This window comes from Corythoichthys intestinalis, chromosome 18, assembly GCF_030265065.1.
Source record: "Corythoichthys intestinalis isolate RoL2023-P3 chromosome 18, ASM3026506v1, whole genome shotgun sequence".
Lineage (NCBI taxonomy): Eukaryota > Metazoa > Chordata > Actinopteri > Syngnathiformes > Syngnathidae > Corythoichthys > Corythoichthys intestinalis.
Window position 1 is genome coordinate 36,975,879 of NC_080412.1, and position 22,632 is coordinate 36,998,510.

Consider the following 22,632-nt stretch of genomic DNA (forward strand, 5'->3'; position numbering starts at 1 on the left):
AAATGTTTCTTTCGTAGTTTTTGAAAACAAAGGTTAGAATCGAATAGTTTATCACCTGAACCAATACACATGAAAGTTAGTATAAGTCAATACAGATTTATTTTGCATTGATCATTCAGCCTATGAATTAAGAAATGAAGCCCTGACCCCCGTTCACCCAATCTGTTTGGTTTCATTAATGTCCCGTTCCCAGCAAAAAGTGTACATGCAGGTTATGCTGTTATATCGTCCCTTCCAAGGTTGAGACCAAACCTACGCCCTTGTTCAAATACATGATTTAAAAGTAAATTCATTTCTAAAGTGGATTCATGATTACTGTGATCCCTTGTTTTTCGCGGTCAATGGGGCAAAGCTTCATTGCTTCAATAAGCTTCATTTGGCCATCACTGCTCCCAGGAGGGAGACAGTCAACCTCTGCTGTCAACGCTGTGGTCGTCCAACATGCCTCTTAGCATGCATTGCAGCGCTACTGATGTAAATAACAATCAAAATTCACGTGCTAATAATTTTTTTCAGTTACTGTTCTATTCGTTCCATTAATTGCTAGTTATGGTATTTGGTAACACTTTGACAGTGGCGCCATAAGACTGTCATTGGACAATCATACAGTAATTATGACATGACACTGTCATTAGCATTAATAAATGCTTATAACGGATATCACTTATTGTTATCTGGCAAATGATCTCACTTTTGAAAGGATGTAAAAGATCCATGCTGGACATAAATAGAGTTAGTGACGTAATTTGCCGGATGACACTTAATGACATCTGTCATAAGCATTCAGTAACGACCATGATAGTGTTATGCCATAAGTATGACGGTATTATAACTGTCTTATGATAGTCTTATGACGCCATTGTCAAATAAAGCGTTACCTATTAATCCAAATAAATCAACAAATAAGCAGCACTGGACTATAAGCCGCAGTTTAAAATGAGGGGAAAAAGTAGTGGCTTACAGTCTGAAAATTACGGTAAGTTAAATTGAACAATAAAAATAATTAATTTTACTGTCCAACATAATTATTTTTAAACAAGAATAACGTAGCAAAACGCTTGTCTTTATTAAATGATTCATTGAGTGAAGTCAAACTCAAATCTGCTCACACTGCTCACAGAAACACACACAAAGGGTCACCAAAGCACACAACTGCTAGCGTTTAACAAGCACAACGAGCTCATACTTTCGGCGCCTTTCAAGGTAGGTGCTCAAGATCAAAGCTTCAAAGCTGTTTCTCATCATTAACTTTAACAAGCAGCTGCTTGGTGAGCAAGAAAACCAGCAGGAGGGAGAAGTGAAAGGCCGTACGTGATCGGATCAGGACATCTCTATAAAATTCTGTATTTTTTAACTGGAAAATCCGCGATGGACTGAGGGCGCGAAGTTTGAAGCGCAAAGTAGCGAGGATCACTGTATGTTGGTTGTTATTTCAACTCTTCAGATCATTTTAAAATGTAATTAATGTTCATCTTAAACATGTGGGCCCCAATATTAATCCCTGAGGGACGTCACACATACTCTCTTTGCTCAAACTCATAACTGCAAAAATAGGAATACATGACAAATTAAGCAGGAACCCTAAGTTACCCTTCGGCACAATGAAAATGTTTTTTCTTCAGTCACGCAACACAATGTCAAGTTAGTTATACATTCACTCAGCAGTGGACACTACAAGATATATCACTCATAAATATATTAATGGAAGACTCGCTGAGGATGATGCAAGCATCAGAAAAAAAAAAAAAAAAAAAATCTACTCAAACAAAACAAAATAGCTCGGCAAGCGGCAGTCACAGCTTCTTACACTCCAACCCGAGAGAAAACAATGTGCTCCAATGACACACACTAAACTAAAATGCTGTTACGCATAAATTACTTTTTTATTTTCCTATTATTTATTATTATTATTATTTTAAAGGATGCAGTTTAGGGTCTGATAAATCTTCATTGCTGCATTATGAATAGAACGCACCACGTAAAAGCTCTCAACATTGCTGTTAAGCAATACTGTGAAAGATGTTATGTCATGTAGAAACATCTTCAAGCCCTTGGGTTTGAAAGAAAGATTATAAATTAATGAGTAATGTCTTTTGTTGCCATTTGTTGTCATTTTGGTTGGACTTTTATTCGTTATAATAGCTTTTAGCGCGATGGATTGTTGTTTTCGTCAGCGATAAGGATAACGAAAATATTTCGTTGACGATAATGACCTATGAACGTGTCTTCGAGAGACCAAAACGTAACAAGACGAATGCCAGTTTTAGTCTGACGAGATGAGAGATGACAATGTAATTGTAACTCGTAGCATTAGCATAGCATTCACATTAGCATTAAATTTAGCTTTGTGAGGGTCCTCTTAAACGGTTGTTGTGTTGTTTTGGTTTTGTTGCCATCGGCTAACGCTTACAGTAGTCGTGCGCCGTGCTTATCGTTTCAAATAAAACCATTGGGAGACCCTCACAAAGTTGGCGCAGTAAACACTACGTTATGTGCTCATCTGGTAATGTTCATTCAAAATTGTTAGAAACATTTATTTTCAGACTAAAACATTTTAATATTACAGATGAAAATAGTTTGAGTATTTGTCGACTAAAACTAGACGGAAACTTTGAGTATTTGTCGACGCAGACTAGACAAACACATTTTGATATGACTAAAATATGACTAAGACAAATATTTTTGTCCAAAAGACGAAAATTAAATGGGCTACCAAAAACAACACGGGCCACTGATGTGTTGTTTTTTTCCCCCCCAATTTTATTGTATCGTACTTTCCTGCATTCTATTTATTATGTACTATATTAGCGAGTCAATGGGGTTTGCTAGCATGCCAATAAGTACCGATATTAACAGATCTAACTGTTCAAACGAAGCCATGTCGTGGTCAAAGAGTAAATAGTACAGTGCGTCAGGGTGATTGATTTAGGGGATGGGAAGTCCCTTTCGTTCCCAATAAAATTTTTTATAAAAATCAGCGGTGCTTGCGTAGACCAGTATTTTTCAACCAATGTGCCGTGGCGTGGCTTGGTGTGCCGTGGAAAATAATCCACTCTCATCGAAATTAGGTTAAAAATGTTTTTGGAAAATGAAACCGCAAATGTGCCGTATCTGTGATTTTCAATGGTCGGTAATCATGCGATACTCTTCCTTATCAGTAGGTGTTAATTAGTTGTTAATTACTTTAGCGGCAAGCTAGCGAACTATAAGGGAGTTCCAAAAAAACGATTATTAGATGCATCGCGATTCAAAACATGACGATTCGATTATGATTCATAAAGGTTCAAAAACGATTTTCCATAGTAACTTTATGACAGCTGCTCATAGGGGAACGAAATTCAAGACACGTCTGCCGCCCGGACACCTTTAACGGACGCAAGCACAACGTTATGATGAATGCTGCTGGTTACTGAGCGAGAGATTTACTCCTTTTCAAAAGACTGGAAAATAAATTTGTGTATGAGACAGGCAGGGGCCCGGCGGTCGTGCTTCTGTGCGCAAGTTATTTTTTAACCCATTAACTTAACCCATTAACTTGCTCAAAAACATTCTTGAATGTTTCCTACAAAATGACTCAAGTGACTCATTGACTTTACACTGATGATCATCAATTGTTCAAGTCCAGTCACTCTAAGATCTAGCACAGCATGTTGCACATGCCTCTTATCATCTTCTTGTCATCCAGCATTTCCCTAACGCCCATTCACGGAGCCATCAAACTTTCACAAGCGTTTGAAATATTTACATGCTTCAAAGTTTGTGCTGGAAGGAAAACAAGGAGGCCTCTGTGCCCTGAGCACCTGGCAAAATTGTGCCATGCCTCTTTTATTAAGGTCACATGGTTAACATTCCCAAGGTGGCCCATATATTAATGACAGAAATAGCTGCGCTCACATTTCCGCTCCACAATGGCTGACAGTGAGAACTGACAAGACACTGCAAAATGGTGGACTTAACAAATGCTACTCCAAGTTATATATATATATATATATTTTTTTTTTAAAAGCCAATGTTTATAGTCTTTATAGTTTATAGTCTTTCCGTCTTGAATAAAGCGAAATAAAATATGTACTCAGTTATTTTCTGATGCATTCTATTGATTAGTCAGTTAAAACACACAAACAATTCTTCTCTCCTTTGTGAAATTATGTGTCAGTGAGCCTGCGAGTGAGAGAGGGCTCAAGTGAGAAATCTGACAAGTGCAAATGGGCGAGAGCGAAAGCGATTTCTGTGTTGCTGACACCCTCAGAAAATTGATCTGTTAGGGTGCTGGTTGTTGCCTTCGTTTATCTCGATCCACAAAATGCAATGATATAACCTGAACTCTCTTTGGAAAGGATAAAATACAGAATTTTCACATAAATATGAGTATAGTACGGGTAGTCCCCGGGTAATGAACGAGTTCTGTTCCTGGCGACGTAACACGTATTTCCGCACAAGTCCGAATTAACCCTTTGAGTACCCCCAAATTGTTTAAAAATAACTGGGAATACAGCGATTACAAAGCAAACACTACAAACTTTCTTTAAATAAAGGACTACTTACGTTTGATCATGGATGTGCATGTAAAAAGCTCTCCTTATACACATTAGCTGCACATGTTAGCTGTACAACAACTGCAGCCGCCCTCCTCCACTGAGTCTCTCGCTGTTTACGACTTCACGTGTAGTAAATTATTATTTTGCCATATTCGTGCTGACCATTTGGCAGCTAAACGCTTCTCCGACGTCGGCCGGTTTGTTCGGCGGTCATTGTCCAGCTGCTTCCCTGGCGAGCTCTCCTGTCCGTAGTAGCAGGGGAACGAGCTGTAAGTTGCTCTCCGCCGGGCGGGTTGCCGATCGGTGAAGACAATTGACAACCCAGTCGTCATGTGAAATGATCCGGGCTAGTTATGTGTGATTTTCCGCTTCGAAGACTTTGAAACATCACTCGGTTCGGCTTAGCATGTCGGCTAACGGTCATAACCCTTGGTTTGTTTACATTCTCCAAAGCCGGGGAAGGGAAATGACATAAGCCCGATTTAGGTTTAATAAAATATCGTTCGGGAGGTGCGAAAGTTAAGGTGAAGTCGACAGTTTTGATCATTATGGAGTAATTTTGCCATGTCGTCCTGAATAAATGCATTTTTATTATTTCATATTCCATTTAGCACAAGACTGTTATTTGTCATGACCATGCCATGTATTTAGCTATTGGGGAAAAATACTTGGATAAAAATAATATCTAGTGCTGCAACGATTAATCGATTAACTCGAGTATTCGATTAGAAAAAAATATTCGAATTAAATTCTGTTGCTTCGAGTATTTGTTTAATTAAAGTGGCGTTTTAATGGTTTATTTTGAAAGTTTTTGCAATTAGTTTTATTGATGAGGGTGGATACACTACCCTCTGGTCTGCCTCTTTTCACATGGCTGAATCCAACTGCTCCCTGTTAAGACCAACGTAAGTTTTTGTTTGAGCTCATTTTTTTTTAATGCATTCTTAATTTAGTTTATAGGTACACTTAGCCGTTTTTTTTTTTTTTTTTTTGTGTGTGGGAATATGTGTCTGACCCATTAGTAAAGAGCATTGTTTAAAAAAAAAAAAAAAAAAAAACTTTAGCATTTTATAGCATTTAGGCTACCGGACTTTTTGTATGTACATTTGCCAGTTGTTCTTTTGTTGTCCATAGATCCTCATTTAAAACAAAAATTATACCGTTTGAGGCTCAGCTCAGGTATTTTAATTTTTCATGTTCCTTATCCGATTATTCGAACTAAGTAGTCAATCGATTAATCGACTACTAAAATATTCGATAGCTGCAGCCCTAATAATATCCTTTAAAAATATTGGAGTAGAGAGACTGAAACAATGACATTTTGCGGCTCTCTTCCTCGCTGTTTTCCTCGTTCTGAATAATTCCCCCACAATGGGCTGCATACTAAATCAGATGAAATCGTGACTCCGCTGACGTCACTGTGCGTGCATAACGCACACACATAAGCCTTACTTGTGTTCGTCAGTTTGTCCCGGCTCAGCCATATAAGCAATAGTGAAATATTGCTTATTTGGTGCACAGAAAGAAAACCGAGCGTTATCAGGCTTATCCTTTTCATCATTTTATTTATTTTTTTTTTTTATGACATTGGTCAAGCCCGCCTCCTCCCTAAAAGCCATGTTGAAGCTAGGCGCTAACGCTAATGCACAGCTACATCGCTGCCGTCCTGCCTGCCGCTCTCGCTCTTTGCCGACGTAATTGCTGCATGAATTCCGATTTGGGAGACTTGACAGTTCAGACACAGCCATATTCTGGAAAAATGTGGCCCAGACCAGATTTTGACCACATACAACCTAGATCAGATTTGAAATGGTCCACTTCTATGCGACTTGTCCCGTTCAGACTATCAAATTAATGCCTCGAAAAAAAAAAGAAAACCGAAAAAATCGGATTTGTGCATTAAGACCTGCGGTTTCAACCCAGCAATTCCGATTTTTTTGTCATATCTGCATGAAATCCGATTTGGGAGACTTGATAGTTCTGACCGCCGCCACATTCTGGAAAAATGTGGCCCAGATCAGATTTAAGCCACATACGAAAGTGACCCAGATCGGATTTGAATAGGTTCACTTCTATGCGACTTGTTCCATTCAGATCATCAAGTTAATACCTCACTCGAGTCGGAATAACACGAAATAATTTGTGAATTAGCACCTGCGGTATGAACCTTGTTTATGTTTTTGTAGCTGAGGAGTCGATTTGCCTGGTCTGACCTAAATTAAAAACATCACTAAATTCTACTTACATCACAATAAATTTCTTATCCATTCTCTTATACATAGTAATAAGGCAAATAAACTACTGTGCTGTTTTAATTGTTCAAAATTGACCTGACAAAAATAAGAAACATGTTTTGAAAATGAATGTACTGTAGCACACACTGTTACAGCAAAGGCTAAATGAGACACAAGCAACATTTACAACCGTTCTGCGTTATAGACGTTTGAAATCGATTTTATGCGGATTGATTTGTGGAAGTCATATAATACTGCAAGCTGTGCTAGTCTCACTGTCATGTTCATGTGCACCCACCATATCAACTTGATTGGCTAAGGTGAAATCAATATTGTATAATTATGTAACGTGGATTATAATTTATTGACTGTTCATGCAGTTTTCCCTCCACTCACTAATGGGTTCTTGTAATTTTTAAAAAAGTAATTATGATGCATTGGCCATGAAGTCCTGGGGACAGTGCTTCTTTAGTCCTAATGGTTGCTTTTTCAGTGAAAAAAGCGACAACAACTACTGAGCGAGGACCAAGGATTGAAGATGAAGGTCATGAAACGCCAGAGAGCACCGCCAAAAGTTTGCTCCACCAAAGACATTATCCCTCAAAAACGATGGGAAACAAACAAACAAAAAACGCTAATTTTCGACGTATTTTTATAAATGATGCTGGCAGGAATATTCAGTCAAAAAGGATGCGGCGTCTACTTCTCCACTAGGTAAGAAAAAAAAACATATACACGCACCCACATGCACACACACAGGCACTACTGCATTGACATCATAGTTCGCCATATTTACGTCAAATAAACGCTAACCGCACGTTTTTTTGCTTTTAACCAAGAATCGGGACTGTTTTACGTCCGTAACTATGAAGAATTCAAGAATTATAGCATTTATTCACCAGAATTTTCGCCAGAAAAGCTGTTTACATCAGGCGGCCGCTAGCCTCATTTGCTAACAGAGTAGCATTGAACTTCGACATATTTACGTAAAATAAATGCTAACTGCGTGGTTTCTTTGCCTTTAACCAAAAATCTAGACCAGTGGTGTCCAAACGTTTTGCAAAGGGGGCCAGATTTGGCGTGGTAAAAAAGTGGGGGGCCAACCTTGGCTGACGTCCTTTACATAGAAAAATATATTTAAGCTAAATTTAGCAAGACATTCAGTGTGTCACATTTGCTTTATTATTTTTTTAATGAATAATTTCAACAATCTCGCAACTAGCCTTTGTGGCGTTCTCTTTCGACTCTCGGGCTCTTGCAAAATACTGCTGCTGTGAAATTAAACTAGCTTCAAGTTGTTTCAATTTCTCGCTACGTATCTTCTCTGTAATCTTGTCGTACAAGTCGGCGTGTCTTGTTTGGTAATTTCGCATCGCATTGAAATCTTTAAAAACAGCGACTGTCTCTTTACAAATGAGGCAAGACACAGTTGTTGCATATTTTAGTGAAGAAATAGTCCAATTTCCACCTATCCTTGAAGCGTCGGCCGTCACAGTCAACTTTCTTTTTTTTTTGTTGATTGTCGCCATTTTAGAAAATGGAAGTAATGGGTCACACGGAGTAATGTTGCTTAGCCCTTAAATACTTGCAACATGAAGCAATTATCAGAGAATCCCAAAATTTGAAAAAAGGTCCTAATGAAACGTATTTTTCAAACTTGTAAAAACAAAAGTCAAAATGAATATGTGTAATAAGAGCTCTAATATCCATAACCCATGCTAAATCATGTTTTTTTTCTCATGAAACCTGCAGATGCATGTGTTGACTTACATCCATCATTTTTTTTTTTTTTCAAAAAGGAATGTCAAAATTCTAAATTAGTCTCAAAATCATGAAATTTTAGGTGTATCAAATGTGATACATTTGGCAATAAAGGGTTAAAGTGCTGCTGCCTTTTAGTGGGTAAATGAGGAGCAGCATTTCGTGTGTAAACTACTTCATATGCTGGTTGCAGTACTGCTGACCAATTTATTAAGTCTGTGTGACGTTATTGATTTTATGACATAGGGGATGAAATTTGACCACGGGCCGCATTTGTCCCCTGGGCCGGACCTTGGACATGTCTGATCTAGACTGTTGTACGTCCATATCTATAAAGAATTCTGGGACTTAGGCATTTATTCACGAGAATTTTCGCCAGAAAAGCTCTGTTTACGTCAGGTGGCCGCTAGCCTCATTCGCTACCAGAGTAGCATTGTACTTCGACATATTTACGTAAAATAAACGCTAACTGCGTGGTTTCTTTGCTTTTAACCAAAAATCTAGACTGTTGTACGTCCATATCTATAAAGAATTCTGGGACTTAGGCATTTATTCACGAGAATTTTCGCCAGAAAAGCTCTGTTTACGTCAGGTGGCCGCTGGCCTCATTCGCTAACAGAGTAGCATTGTACTTCGACATATTTACGTGAAATAAACGCTAACTGCACGGTTTCTTTGCTTTTAATCAAGAATCGAGAGCTATGAAGAATTCGGGGGTTTATCCACAAGATCTTACACCAAAAAAGCTCTATTTGCGTCAGGCGGCCACTAACCTCATTCACTACAACTTGTATAACTAACTATACAACTGTATAATGACAATAAAGGGATATTCTATTCCATAATAAGTTATGATGGCATATAGAATTTATTAATAATCTATTTATGAATTATTTATAATGGATTCTGCATGTTTTCCTCAAGTATTAAGTTTCTGATGTGAAAATTGAGTGATTTAGTAGCTGTTGAAAAAAATTTAAGTTGCTATTTCTGGCAAAAACTTATATGATTTGTTAAATATCGCTATTGATCCTGAAAATATAGGTGATTTTCTCTATATTTTGGTGATTTTTGTGTATCTACTGTAAAATCTGAGAATTTTAAGCCATTTTAAGTTTTGTTATGCCTATATAAAAAATAATCAGGATTTTATATGGGAACGACTTAATTTTTTTATGCCGCTGCTCATGGAGACTCATATATGGCTAAGGTAGGAGCCTGTTTTGGTTTTGGGTCGGTAGCAGCTTTGGTTTTGAAAATATTTGAATTTGAAGTTTTTGAAAATACGGAGCAGCCCCGTTTCCCGTCAACTGACAGTGAAGTCTATGAGTCTATTTACCAAATTCTGTTTAAAAAAAATAATAATAATAATCACAGTGTGGACATCTAAGTCAAGTTCTACAGTCAGATTCGTCCCCCAAAAAAAAAAAAATGATACCCCCTCACCCTCATATAAATTGAGCTATGACTATATATGTACTTAATAAAGTTGTGTAGATGTTACACATTTAAAACTCAATCCTGTAAGGGGGATTTACGGGCGTTAATACACACATGAGTGTGTATTACCTACGGATCGGCCCTGCACCTCGTGTAATGTTAATATATTATGAAGTCTATGCCTCCATTTAAAAAAAAAAATGTGTGAATGATCCGCTTTATTTGTTCCACAGTCTCTCCAGCAGGCGTCTCCTTAACCTAGGTATCTCTTCTGGACTGGTGTTATTCACGAAATTTAATACACATTTGAAGGGAATAGTATCTTTTCTCGTATTTATTGTTCGACTCTTTGTATTACTCTAACACACTTAATATAATCAATCAGGGAATAGTAGGGGTGTGACAAAATATCAAAATGGTGATATAGGGTTTGGGTTGGCAAGGGTTATAGATATTAGAGTGCTTATTACACATATATATTTTTTTCTTTTTTACAAAAATGAAAAAAAAGGTTTCATTAAGACCTTATTTTTCAAATTTTGTGATTCTCTGACAATTGCTTCATATTGCAGGCATTATAGGTTAAGACTAAGGTAACGTGCGGAGTTTGGCCTTTTGGCCAGGTGGTTGGTTTCTCGCCGGCTGGTCGCTGGAGCTGTGCCAGCGTGGGTCCGGCGTTTCGTCTGGCGTGATTCCGGCGGTCTGACTGAAGCAAGGGCGTAGGTTTGCATAGGGACGGTAGGGACATAACACCACCAACCTTTAGATATGCTCAAATTGTCCCCACCAACCTTTAACCAACCTTATTTGCATTATATAATGATTTCATTTATATAGGTAATTTAGATTATCTTCCCATAAGTTGTAAGGATAGAATTGACCCTACATTATGTTCAGACTTACATTTACCCCCTTTCACTTGCTGAATGTGCTGGTCCATTTTTTCCCCTTCCAACGCACGTTTGATTGGCTGATGACCAGAACCCCCACATTCACACAATCCCAACAGAAATACATGTCGACATGCCGCCTCCTCTGCCCGCTTTGAAGAGGAGGGATATTAGAAGTTTTTTTCAGCCAGCAGCAGCCACTTTAAGTCATGTAAAAAGACGTCAATGTTGTGAAGGTGGGGAACACACCACTAATTTTGCAACTGAAAGTCCGACCTGCATCAGAGTTAGCATAACATTAAAACGTGTGAACTTGCTAACCTGTAAAACTCGAGTAGACAGCTGTTTAGTGACGTGGCTTCCTGTACTTTTTCTACAGTTAACGGTAATCCAACTGTGCATTTTTTGCATTTATTCCCTAATTAAAATTTTAAAATGTATTTTCTATCTCATCATTAAAAAAATATCTTTATTCGCAGCTGATGCACATTTTTTTAACCCCATCCCCTAAAAAAAACAAAAACATAACCACTGTAAATTTTCTTTATATGAAGCAAGCATTTTGAAAAAAGACTTTCTCCCATGAAAATAATTTTATTGTAACCTTTTTTCATTTTTACGTAGGAACCAGCTATATTTGAGAAATGTACCCAATCTGTTTGGTCTTATTAATGTCTCGTCCCCAGCAAAAAGTATACATGCAGGTTATGCTGTTTTAGCGTCCCTACCAATGTTGAGACCAAACCTACGCCCTTGGACCGAAGGGTCAGATTCCTTCACATTACAGTTATACAATCTGTGCCAGGCTACAAGTTACGAGGTCAAGAAGATGTTGTTTTTTTTATGTGGTTAAAGTGTCTAAGCAGAATGACTGGGTGGGCACTTTGCGAGTGGACAGGCAAACTTCAGGGGAGCAAAATTGCCTTTGAGTGGGAACATGTCTCCCTTTGTCAATTCCAACTATGGGCAATCCAGTTAACGGATCGGTTTAATATTGGCGACAATTTTACCCTGGAGCAGACTGTACTGTAGTGTAGGTCATTGTAAATAAAAGCACTTAAAGGTCATTTTTTTAACTAAATTCTGTGGTCATGTTGACATCAACTAGAACCATAAGTTGTCTAAGAGTGATATTTAACCCCTCTGTCCCACCGTTTGATCGGGTGAATCATAATTTACAGACTCATATATTACATGAATATATGCATTTGCAATCATCTAGCACACACTGACCTTTTCTGATCTGCGTATAACTGCTCTGAACTTCCATTTAAAAAGTCTCACCACCCACTTCCACAGCTTTCTCACATCCACATACTCCGTCTATGTCGGCGTAATGAACTTGTGCTCCGTTTTGTTTTTGTAATTATTCAGTCTCTGCATTTTTGTTCCTGCTCGTCTTTTCACGGAAAAAAATAAAAAGTTGTCTCGCTAAGAATAGCTCCTCATCACAGCCATAATGCTCGATAGGAACTTTGCACAGATGGATAAACCATTTCTGGTCCATGGAAATGATACACCGGAGTCCAATAATTAGCCATATGGAGCACTTTAGAGTGGATTATCATCTGAGGGACAGAAGTGAACTCTGACTGAACCCTAAAATATGACTGTGTAGGGTTGAGCTCACCTGTAAAAATAGGAACAGCCTCGCACTGTGTTGTGGCTGAAATATTCCTGGGTTTTCTCATTGCCAAAGTCCTCCAGAGGATCCGACCACAGCAGGTCACACATGGGCCCGAACGCCGGCGGCTCCTTGAACCGATCCAACTGAACACGACAGACGAACTCAATTCATAAGACGTAATCAAACCACCGCGATGAAATCTACCCCTCCGGAGAAGTCTTACCTTTTTAATATCATCTAAGGTGTGTATTTCAGGCGAGAGTCCGCCGTGAACACACAAAAACTGCTGGTTCATGAGTGCAGCCAGAGGAAGGCAGTCAAACGCGTCCATGCATGAGTCATACACCTGCTCCGAATATTTGATTTTACCTGCCAAACAAGGACAAATAGGATTCATGACTTGAAAATGAAAGAAAGAAGCAAATGAACGGGAGACTTTATTGTTATTGCACTGTACGGAACAATGAAATTATTTCATTTTAGATACAGCCTGACCAAAGTGAACATTTACAACATACGCATGGGTAGACAGGCCGGAACTGCCTGCCAGATTGTCATAGGAAATTTTTCTGAGTCATTAGATGAAAAATTAAACCACGAAGGGGGCAGATGGGATTTAAAAAAAAAAAACAAAAAAAACCTGACCTTTCACTCTACAGTCCCTGACAAAAGTCTTGTCACTTATCAATTTTGTAGAAACAGTTGCTAATAACTAGGGTTGTTCCGATCATGTTTTTTTGCTCCCGATCCGATCCAGATCGTTTTAGTTTGAGTATCTGCCGATCCCGATATTTCCCGATCCGATTGCTTTTTTTTTTGCTCCCGATTCAATTCCAATCATTCCCGATAATTTTTCCCGATCATATATATTTTGGCAATGCATTAAGAAAAAAATGAACAAAACTCGGACGAATATAAACATTCAATATACAGTACATAAGTACTGTATTTGTTTATTATGACAATAAATCCTCAAGATGGCATTTACATTATTAACATTCTTTCTGTGAGAGGGATCCACGGATAGAAAGACTTGTAATACTTAAAGGATAAATGTGACTTTGTATATTGTCACTAAATATTGCCATCTAGTGTATTTGTTGAGCTTTCAGTAAATGATACTGTAGCCATTTAACTGTTCTGCCCAAATGCATGATGGGAAGTGCAACCATGACTGTGCGTAGTGGCACCAATTGATATATCTTCTCTGTGTTGGGAAGTAACATAGGGTGTTAAGGAAAAGATCAATCACTACCGTTCTTCCCCACATTGCTTCCCACGATATTTTAATTGATGAGAGAGGGAATTTAAGGCTTTAGCCAATTATAAAGAGGCTCCAAAGATTGCCAAAATTCTCTCTACTCATTTTACGTTGCCTGCTAGCTCAATATATAGGTAAAACGGCGCCATTATAGATTGAATGCGACAATGCGTGAGTGGGTCGTGCAGCGCATGCGTTAATTGCATTAAATATTTTAACGTGATTAATTTTTTAAAAATTAATTACCGCCGGTTACGCGATAAATTTGATAGCCCTACTTTAAGCCAAAACTAAAGACTCTGGATGAATGTAAGACATTTTGTCTGTAACGTTAAATACAATTAGAAAACAATCTAAGATAATAATTAAATTAAATACTGTAATTAAAAAATATATATATATTAAAAAAAGGCATGTCCAATATTTTTTTGCCGATTCCGATACTTTGAAAATGACGTGATCAGACCCGATCGATCGGGATGTCGATCGGGACATCTTTACTAATAACCTGACTTTTAATTATTCAATTGGTTTCAGAAATGGCTCATATGAAAGCAAAGACCCTCCGAAATGACGTTGAATGTACAAAAATATATTTGTTTCACTGAAAAAAGATTTATCATTCAATGAAGACATAAAGGTCAAATTTTGGCAAGACCAAAGTTTTGTCGCTTACAGAAAGTAGTGTGAAAACTGAACAAAAAATGTACTTCAAATACAAAAACATGTTACATAACATAAGCGAATTAAGTAGTGGTACTGTGAGATCCAAATATAATATTTTGTATGAGTTCCATGGGCTTGAAGGACTGCATCCATGTGGTTCGGCAAGGATTCCTACAATTTATTGATGAAGTCATCAGGAACATCAAAGAAAGCAGTCTTGCATGCCTCCCAGAGCTCATCAACATTCTTGGGTTTCGTCTTCCATGCTTCCTCTTTCATCCTGTTCATGTCTGGTGACTGAGCTGGCCAGTCCTGGAGGATCTTGATCTTCTTTGCCTTGAGGAACTTTGAGGTAGAGATTGAAGTATGCGATGGAACACAATGCTGCAGAATTTGTCCCTTTTTATGGTTAGGAATGGAAGAGGCAGCTAAGATTTGTTGATATTTCAGACTATTTATGTTGCCTTCCACCCTGCAGATCTCTCGCACACCCCCATACTGGATGTAACCCCAGACCATGATTTTGCCACCACCAAACTTCACTGTTTTCTGAGTGAATCTCTGATCCATGCGGGCTCCAGTAGGTCTCCTGCAATATTTGCGACAACTGTGGTGCAATTCAATGGAAGATTCATCTGAAAAATCCACCTTTTGCCACAAAACAGTGAAGTTTTAATTCGAAGTGGCTTGCATTTTGTGTCTGACAATGCTCCTTGTCCACCGAGAAGGCCACTCAGCTGACGACTGGCAGCTTGTCGCACAACCCCCTTGGTCCTCTTCGTGTTCCCATCGAGAGAGAGCGCCATACTCTGCTTGTGCTCGTGCAGCCCCCCCCCGCTCTCATCTGCGGTTCTCCATATCGTCCAGACTTCCAGCTACTCTGCCCTCTTCGAGTGCCTTGCAATAGACCAGTATCCTCGGGTTGGGTTCGGGCAGCTACGCGGTCCTCCGACGTTGGCTGGTTTGTCCGGCAGTCATTCTCTAGCTGCTTCCCCGGCAAACGAGCTCTCCGGCTCGCAGCAGGAGAACGAGCTGTAATTTGCTCGCCACCAGGGGGGGGGTTGCTAATTAGTGAAGAAAATCGACAACCCCGCACCGTGTGACATGTTCCGGGCTAGTTTTGTGTGATTTTTTGCTTGGAAAGGCGAAAATAAGACTTTGAAACGCCATTCGGTTCGGGTTAGCATGTCAGCTAGCTGTCATGCCTCCTGGTTTGTTGACGCTGGTTTGTTGACGCTCTCCAAAGGCAGGGAAATGACAAAAGCCGGACTAACTCCGGTGGCATAAAATATCATTCGGGAGGTGCGACAGTAAAGGTGAAGTCGACAGTTTTGACCGTTACGGAGTAATTTTGCCATGTCGTACTGAATAAATGGATTCTGAATATTTCGTATTCCATTTAGCACAAGACTGTTATTTGTCATGACCATACCATTTATTTAGCAATTGGGGAAAACACTTAGATAAAAAGAATATTCTGTAAAAATATTGGAGAGATTGAAACAATTACATTTTTCTGCTCTCTTCGTGGCATTTTCCTCATTCTGAATATTCCCCCTCAATGGGCTGAATTGTGAATCAGATGAAATCGTGACCCTGCCGACGTCATCCTCCAGCTAGGGACGCTAAAGCGCTATAATGACAGGCGCGGTTAAATGGCAGATTAAAAGACTGATTTCAATTCGTCGGCGTTTTGCCAAATTGTTGTATATAGTCCAATCGTCTCAAAATCTGATTGTAATTCACATAATAATGCTATTTAAGATATTTTTTTATGCTCTCACAGGCACTTTAAAGACTTATAGGCTCTAATAAGCCACACTTGTTCACTTTTACTAAAATATGTTATTAGAAATACATAAAATATTGACATTGATTTAAAAATCTAAAATATTTAGTACATGTTTTGACCTACGGAGGGCGCCATATTTTATGCGTGCAATGGAGGCTCGGGGTGGTGAAGCATATTGTTGCTGTCACTAGATGAACACTACTGGGTTACTGGAATGTCTCATGTGTTGTCGAGATATCCAACACATGAGCACATCGGTTAAACGCGTCGAGGTCTTACTATTTGTATTTTTATTAAATCTCATTACTTTTTCATTGCCTCAAAATGCTGTTATGCTCATTAATGTTCCTATTGGGTTCAAGTTGAAAGGGTTGAAAAGATGACATGTTTATGTCACAAGAGTCATACTCCGGAAGCCCGGCTGCGGAACCATGTTACGTCACCGCCCTGCGACGTCAACAACAATGGCGACCTACTAGTTGAACTAATTTTACAAATTGTATAAAAATGAAAACTTCAAGAGGGGTTTCAATATCAAATTACTTTAATTCTTTAACAACTACAAGCCTTTCTATCTGTGCATCCCTTTAACTCAGGGGTGTCAAACTCAGTTTGGTTCACGGGCCACATTTATGCAATTAGATCTCAAATGGACCCGGCCGGTTTATATTTGGCCTAATAAATTAACTCGCTGGCTGTCCTTGACGGTCCTAGACGTCAATCCATTTTGACCTGAAGGGGGCTAATAAACGTTCATTCACCCCGTCACAGTCAAAATACATTGGATGTCTAGCGCCGTCACTGACATTGAAAGATGAGCATTCATAGCCAGTGTTTCCAGTTCAAGTGAATTGGACGTCTTTTGTTGTCAATGGCAGCAATTGAGTAAATTTTGCAATACTTACTTGCCATTTTGAAATACTTAAGTGTCACTTCCTGTACATTTTGGATCATTTTCTGTTGTTCAAGCAACTTCATGTTGCATTTGGGGCATTTCCAGGTTACTTCCTGTTGACTTGGTGTCACCTCCTCTTGGTTTTGGGGCGATTTTGGGTCACTTCCTTGTTAACCTATTAGCTGTCATTGATGCCGCTAAACCATTTTGACTGGGTGGGGGCAAACGGACAAATGTAACTGCGGTCACGAAGTATGCCGGGTGCAGTAGGGCAAGCACTTGATCACACAAATAACAAATCTACTGTTTTACGGAGCCAATGTCAAAATAAAAGCATGTGGTTTTGTAAGTACTGTATGAATGAGCTACAGGACAACCCCGTGGTCCAGATTGGGCTCCATGGCAGGCCGCTTTTGGCCCGCGGGCAGTACATTTGGGTACACTAGCTTCCCCAATACAACAAAAGTTCTCCAGATAATATACATAAAAGAGCAAAACAACTAAAAATAAGTGTACGATGAACAATGAGGGGTACTCACATTCTTGTTTGAAGGTGAAGTATTCTGTCAAATGTCTACATTCATGATTTCCACGCAGTAAAAATAGTGTCTTTGGGTAGAGGATTTTCAGTGACCAAAGATATAAAACACACTGTTGAGACAAAAATGGGGTGGAAAAAAAGGAATTATTCACTTACAAACACCTGATTTTACAGACCTTGTCGGGTATCAATGTGATATTGTGACGGTTTTACCTCAATACTGAAGTAACCACGGTCAACATAGTCCCCAAGGAACAGGTAGCGCGTTGTGGCTGGTGATCCTCCCACTTCAAAAAGCTTCATCAGGTCAAAGAACTGCCCATGGATGTCCCCACACACTAGAAGATATGTAACGAAAATCAAAATTGGAATTTTTGTTTTGTTTTGTCCGTGCATTAAATGTTAAAATGTTGCACACGTTGTTTTAGTATTGAGTGAAATGTAGTGCTGCAACGATTAACTTGAGTAATTTGATTAGAAAAAAAACAAACTTTGAGGAGTCGTTTAATTAGAGTGGCGTTTCAATGGTTTGTTTTGAATGGTGTTTGCATTTAGCTGAATTTTGATTTAGGTTGATACACTGTCCTTTAGTGGAAACAGTGAATATGACATAACTCCTCTAACATGGCTGGATCCAGCTGCTCCCTGTTAAGACCAACATAAGGTCATACACTTTTGTTTGCTAATATTAATTTTTATGGATTAAAAATTTAGTTTAGAAGTAAATTAGCTTTTTTGTGGGAATATGTGTTTGGAAAATTTGTTAAGAGCATTGAGAAAAAAAAACAAAAAAAAACTTGAGCATTTTATAGCATTTAAGCTAAGCGGACTTTAGTTATGCAAGTTAGCCGAATGTTCTTTTGTTGTACTTCGATTGTCTTTTTTTTTTTTTCTTTGATTAGGTGTTTTAATTTATTGTTAAACACATTTATTGCTATTGAGAAATAAAAGTGCAATTCCGAATAATTTGTAAAAAACACTCGGGAATTTTATTTTGTATTCACATTTAATGCTCTTTTAAAAGTGCAATTTTAGCTAGCCTTTCTGTTACATCTCCTAAAATTGATTCTGCAAGGCATTAAATGTTCCTAATCTGATAACTCGATTATTCGAACTAACTACTTGATAGACGAATCGATTACTTAAATAATCGATAGATGCAGCCCAAGTAAAAATGGGTGCAATGGATGCAAATCACCTAATGCAGGGGTGCCCATTAGGTCGATCATGATAAACCAGGCGATCGCAACTCTAGTGTGGGTGGCTCGAGGCATCAAAAATATCATTTAAAAAAAATGCAAATCGCTTGTTTATGTTGCTCATATGTTGTTGTTTTTTGTATCCCCCTGGAGCAAAAAAGTATGACCACCCTTGACCGAATGTAATTGAATTAAAATGTTACAAACCGGTGGCCCTTTTATGCAATATTTTGAAACAAAATGGTTATTATCTTTCACGACATTTCAAACATCTCGAATCACATTGTTCTGGGGTTGTTAAAATCAGACTAAATAAATTGTCATAATACTGTGCATTGGTTTTATGAACACTCCTGATTTCAACAATCCTTATTTCCTTTCATAAATATGGTCAGTAAACATCCATGAACACATTGTGTTTGTGTTTGGTCAATGTAACATGTCAAATTCCAACAACCAGCGGCGGGACAAATTTGAACAGGGACCGGGTGTGATGAGCATTATGGGACCCCCCTAAGTGGACATCCGACAAGGGGGACTCAGGGGGTACGCTAGGAGACAAATATTTGCAGGCCTTTCCAAGACGTTCGTCCGGTGTGTGTGGGGCTGATAGTGCAAATTGTTTTGTAGTCCTCTCCAGATGACCGGCTAAGCGGGAGCGGGGTGGAAGAGATATTTTTACTAGGGCTGTCAAACGATTAAAATTTTTAATCGAGTTAATTACAGCTTAAAAATTAATTAATCGTAATTAATCGCAATTCAAACCATCTCTAAAATATGCCATATTTTTCTGTAAATTATTGTTGGAATGGAAAGATAAGACACACGACGGATATATACATACAATATACTGTACATAAGTACTGTATTTGTTTATTGTAACAATAAATCCACAAATGGCATTAACATTCTTTCTGTTAAAGTGATCCACGGATAGAAAGACTTGTAGTTCTTAAATGATAAATGTTATAGTTACAAGTTATAGTAATTTTATATTAAAACCCCTCTTCATGTTTTCGTTTTAATAAAATTTGTAAAATTTTCAATCAAAAGCAGAGCTAATATAATAATAAGAAGAATAAAAATAACAATAATAAAAATAGAGTGACCAAAGTCTAAGTTTTACGTGTATTTTGCATAGCTATTTTGATATGGAATGCCAGTTCATTTTGCATTGTTGTTTAACTGTGTGTCAGAATAGGGCCTTATTACTATAGACTGAAGTGCTTTTCTTTTTGTGAACATATTTTTTTTTGGGAGAGATAGGAATATTATTTTTGTTGTGCTTTCACTAAACGATACTTAGAGTATCTGTACATATCTTACCCAAAATACAACAAGAGACACATAATTGCCACCAAAAGAAAGAAAACTTACCGAAATATGTGTGGAGCACAAATATCAATTTGCATTGCATTGTGAATACAGCATAAATGTCTCACAACTACTAATTCTCCCACGTTTAGAAGAAATAACATGAGTATGGAACGGCGCTGCCCCCAAGCGGCCGGTGGCATTCTCTTCACTCTTAATGTCCATAAACGGCCTCATTGTAATCTGTTTGAGGCAATATGCGAGATGGTCATTCACCCAAGCGCCAGCAGAGGGCGGCAAAACTCCATAACAACAAGTGAGCGTTTCAGTGTACTGTCATTTAAATCTGTCTGAGCGGGACATCTGCGTTAATTGCGTCAAATATTTTAACGTGATCAATTTAAAGAATTAATTAACGCCTGTTAACGCGATAATTTTGACAGCCCTAATTTTAACACTTCAACACAATAATACAGATCCCCGGATCATCTTACCTTTGTGTCTGATCCTCACCTCATACAAAAACAGCCACTTTATGCCCGCAAACTGGGCCTCTTAGAGGCCTGGGCCCAGGTGCGATCACCCCACCCTCAGGTCCTCTCTAAGTACAGGCCCTGACAACAACCCTTAAATCAGGGGTATCCAACTTGAGAGCTCCTATCCAGCTTGTTTTCCATGTCTCCCTCCTCCAACACACCGGACTCAAACAATTAGTACTGTTATCAGGCTCCTGGAGCGCTTGCTGATGAGCTGATCATTGGATTCAGATGTGTTAAAGGAGGGAGACACTGAAAACAAGCTGGATAGGGACTCCCGAGGACCGGAGTTGGATAACCCTGCCTTAATCATGTCAAATTACTCCTCATTGAACCCTCATTTTTTGCAGTTAATGAGGTCCAGAACCTGCCGCGATAAGTGAAAAACCGCGAGGTAGCGCTCACTCACCCCTCCAAAAAAAAAGAGGGTTTTTTTGTCTGCTTTGTGTTCGATGTATATATTCAGATTTGGCATTGGCAAGAGATACAAGAATAAAGTTGAAAAATGTGTGTCTTTATTAAATGCTTCATTGAGTGATTCCACTCAAATGTGCTCAAGCTGCTGACTTACACACAATGAGTTGCCACAGCAACTTTAACAAGTTAAACGATGATTGACGCATGTGGTGCTTTGAAGTTTCGGCTTCCAAGCGTCTCTGGTAAGATCAAATCTTAACATCCGTCAATCATCGTTAACTTTAATAAGCAACTCCAGTGCACTGCCTGACCAAGAAAAGCAGCAGGTGGGAGAGTGAGACTACGTGATCGGATCCGGACAGCACATCTGTATTTATTTATTTATTTTTTAATTGAAAAAAAAATCCGCGATGGACTGAGGGCACAAAGTTTGAAGCGCGAAGTAGTGAGGGATCACTGTAATAAGCAAAATTTTGTAAAAATAAATAGATAAAAGCAAACATAATACTGTATATTAATGTATAAATAAGACTAAAATGAATACAACCCTACATTTCTTTGAAAAAATATGCTACAAGACTAAAAAATAGCTGATGACGTAATTTTATACTAAATGTTTTTTGTGCAATATACAGTCCACTAAAAGCTGCTCCATCACCATTGACAACTGTACATTTTTTATAACTCGCTTCCTCATCCCTTCCATAAATGACATTACCGCATTGTCATTTAATCATTTTTCAGAAACAATCAGAGCGGTTCACATTTTCCCTTTGATGGGTTAAGCGCAATTGTGCATTGTGATGATAAAAGAGTCTCTCTCTTGAATGGGCAAGAGAAAACGGAATCCATGCACACTGTCTTCCGACTCGCAAGAAGAGATGTTTATGGTATTTGGTTGAAAGACGTCCAACAAAAAGAAGCTCCATAGACACTTTTCGTGTCGGAGATGCCTGCTTGTTTTTTTCTCTTGAACAGTGTACGACTCCGCATTGCAAACCAACATCTCATTTCCTTGCGGCCTTCAATTTTTCATTATCATCTCTCTTTGTCCCCCCTCTCTCCTACTCACCCCAACTCCTCTCTTTTCCCGTCTCCCCTATCAGCACCACAGTGGCCTTCGCCCACTCAAAGCTTAGAGCGATGTGCGTGGGAGACTGCTTGGTTGACTAAAGAACTCAAACACACTCATGCACATACGACCACGTAGACACACGCGTGCACACAAATATCCACGCAGAATGTCACGGCAAGTTCAGAATTCCTGAGCGCATAAACGTCCTGTCGTTATTAGATGCATGCATGTTCAATATTTGCAAATATCTCGGGACCCGTGAACTGTGCAGATGTCAGTGACACTCATTCACTTCCGGGCCAAGTAAAGCATATGTATTCACAGAGCATGTGTTGTGGTAGTTATCAATAGATTTGAAAACATTCATTAACAGCAATATGCGTCCAATTCATTCAGATTAGTAGGAGCTGGCAGCACTCGCTGATCGACTGGTGCCGATAATGCAG

At 38.7% G+C, this 22,632-nt stretch overlaps 1 protein-coding gene across 1 annotated transcript in view; it reads right to left on the bottom strand.

Annotated features, from left to right (window-relative positions):
* LOC130906140 (protein phosphatase 3 catalytic subunit alpha-like) overlaps nucleotides 1-22,632 on the bottom strand; it is a 72,631-nt gene that overhangs the window by 24,670 nt on the left and 25,329 nt on the right. Inside the window, exons 4-7 of the mRNA XM_057820115.1 lie at nucleotides 17,859-17,983; nucleotides 17,644-17,755; nucleotides 12,714-12,859; nucleotides 12,494-12,633 (exon numbers count right to left, since the gene is read on the bottom strand). Of these exons, the coding sequence (XP_057676098.1) occupies nucleotides 12,494-12,633; nucleotides 12,714-12,859; nucleotides 17,644-17,755; nucleotides 17,859-17,983 (523 nt within the window). The remainder of the gene's footprint in view (nucleotides 1-12,493; nucleotides 12,634-12,713; nucleotides 12,860-17,643; nucleotides 17,756-17,858; nucleotides 17,984-22,632) is intronic.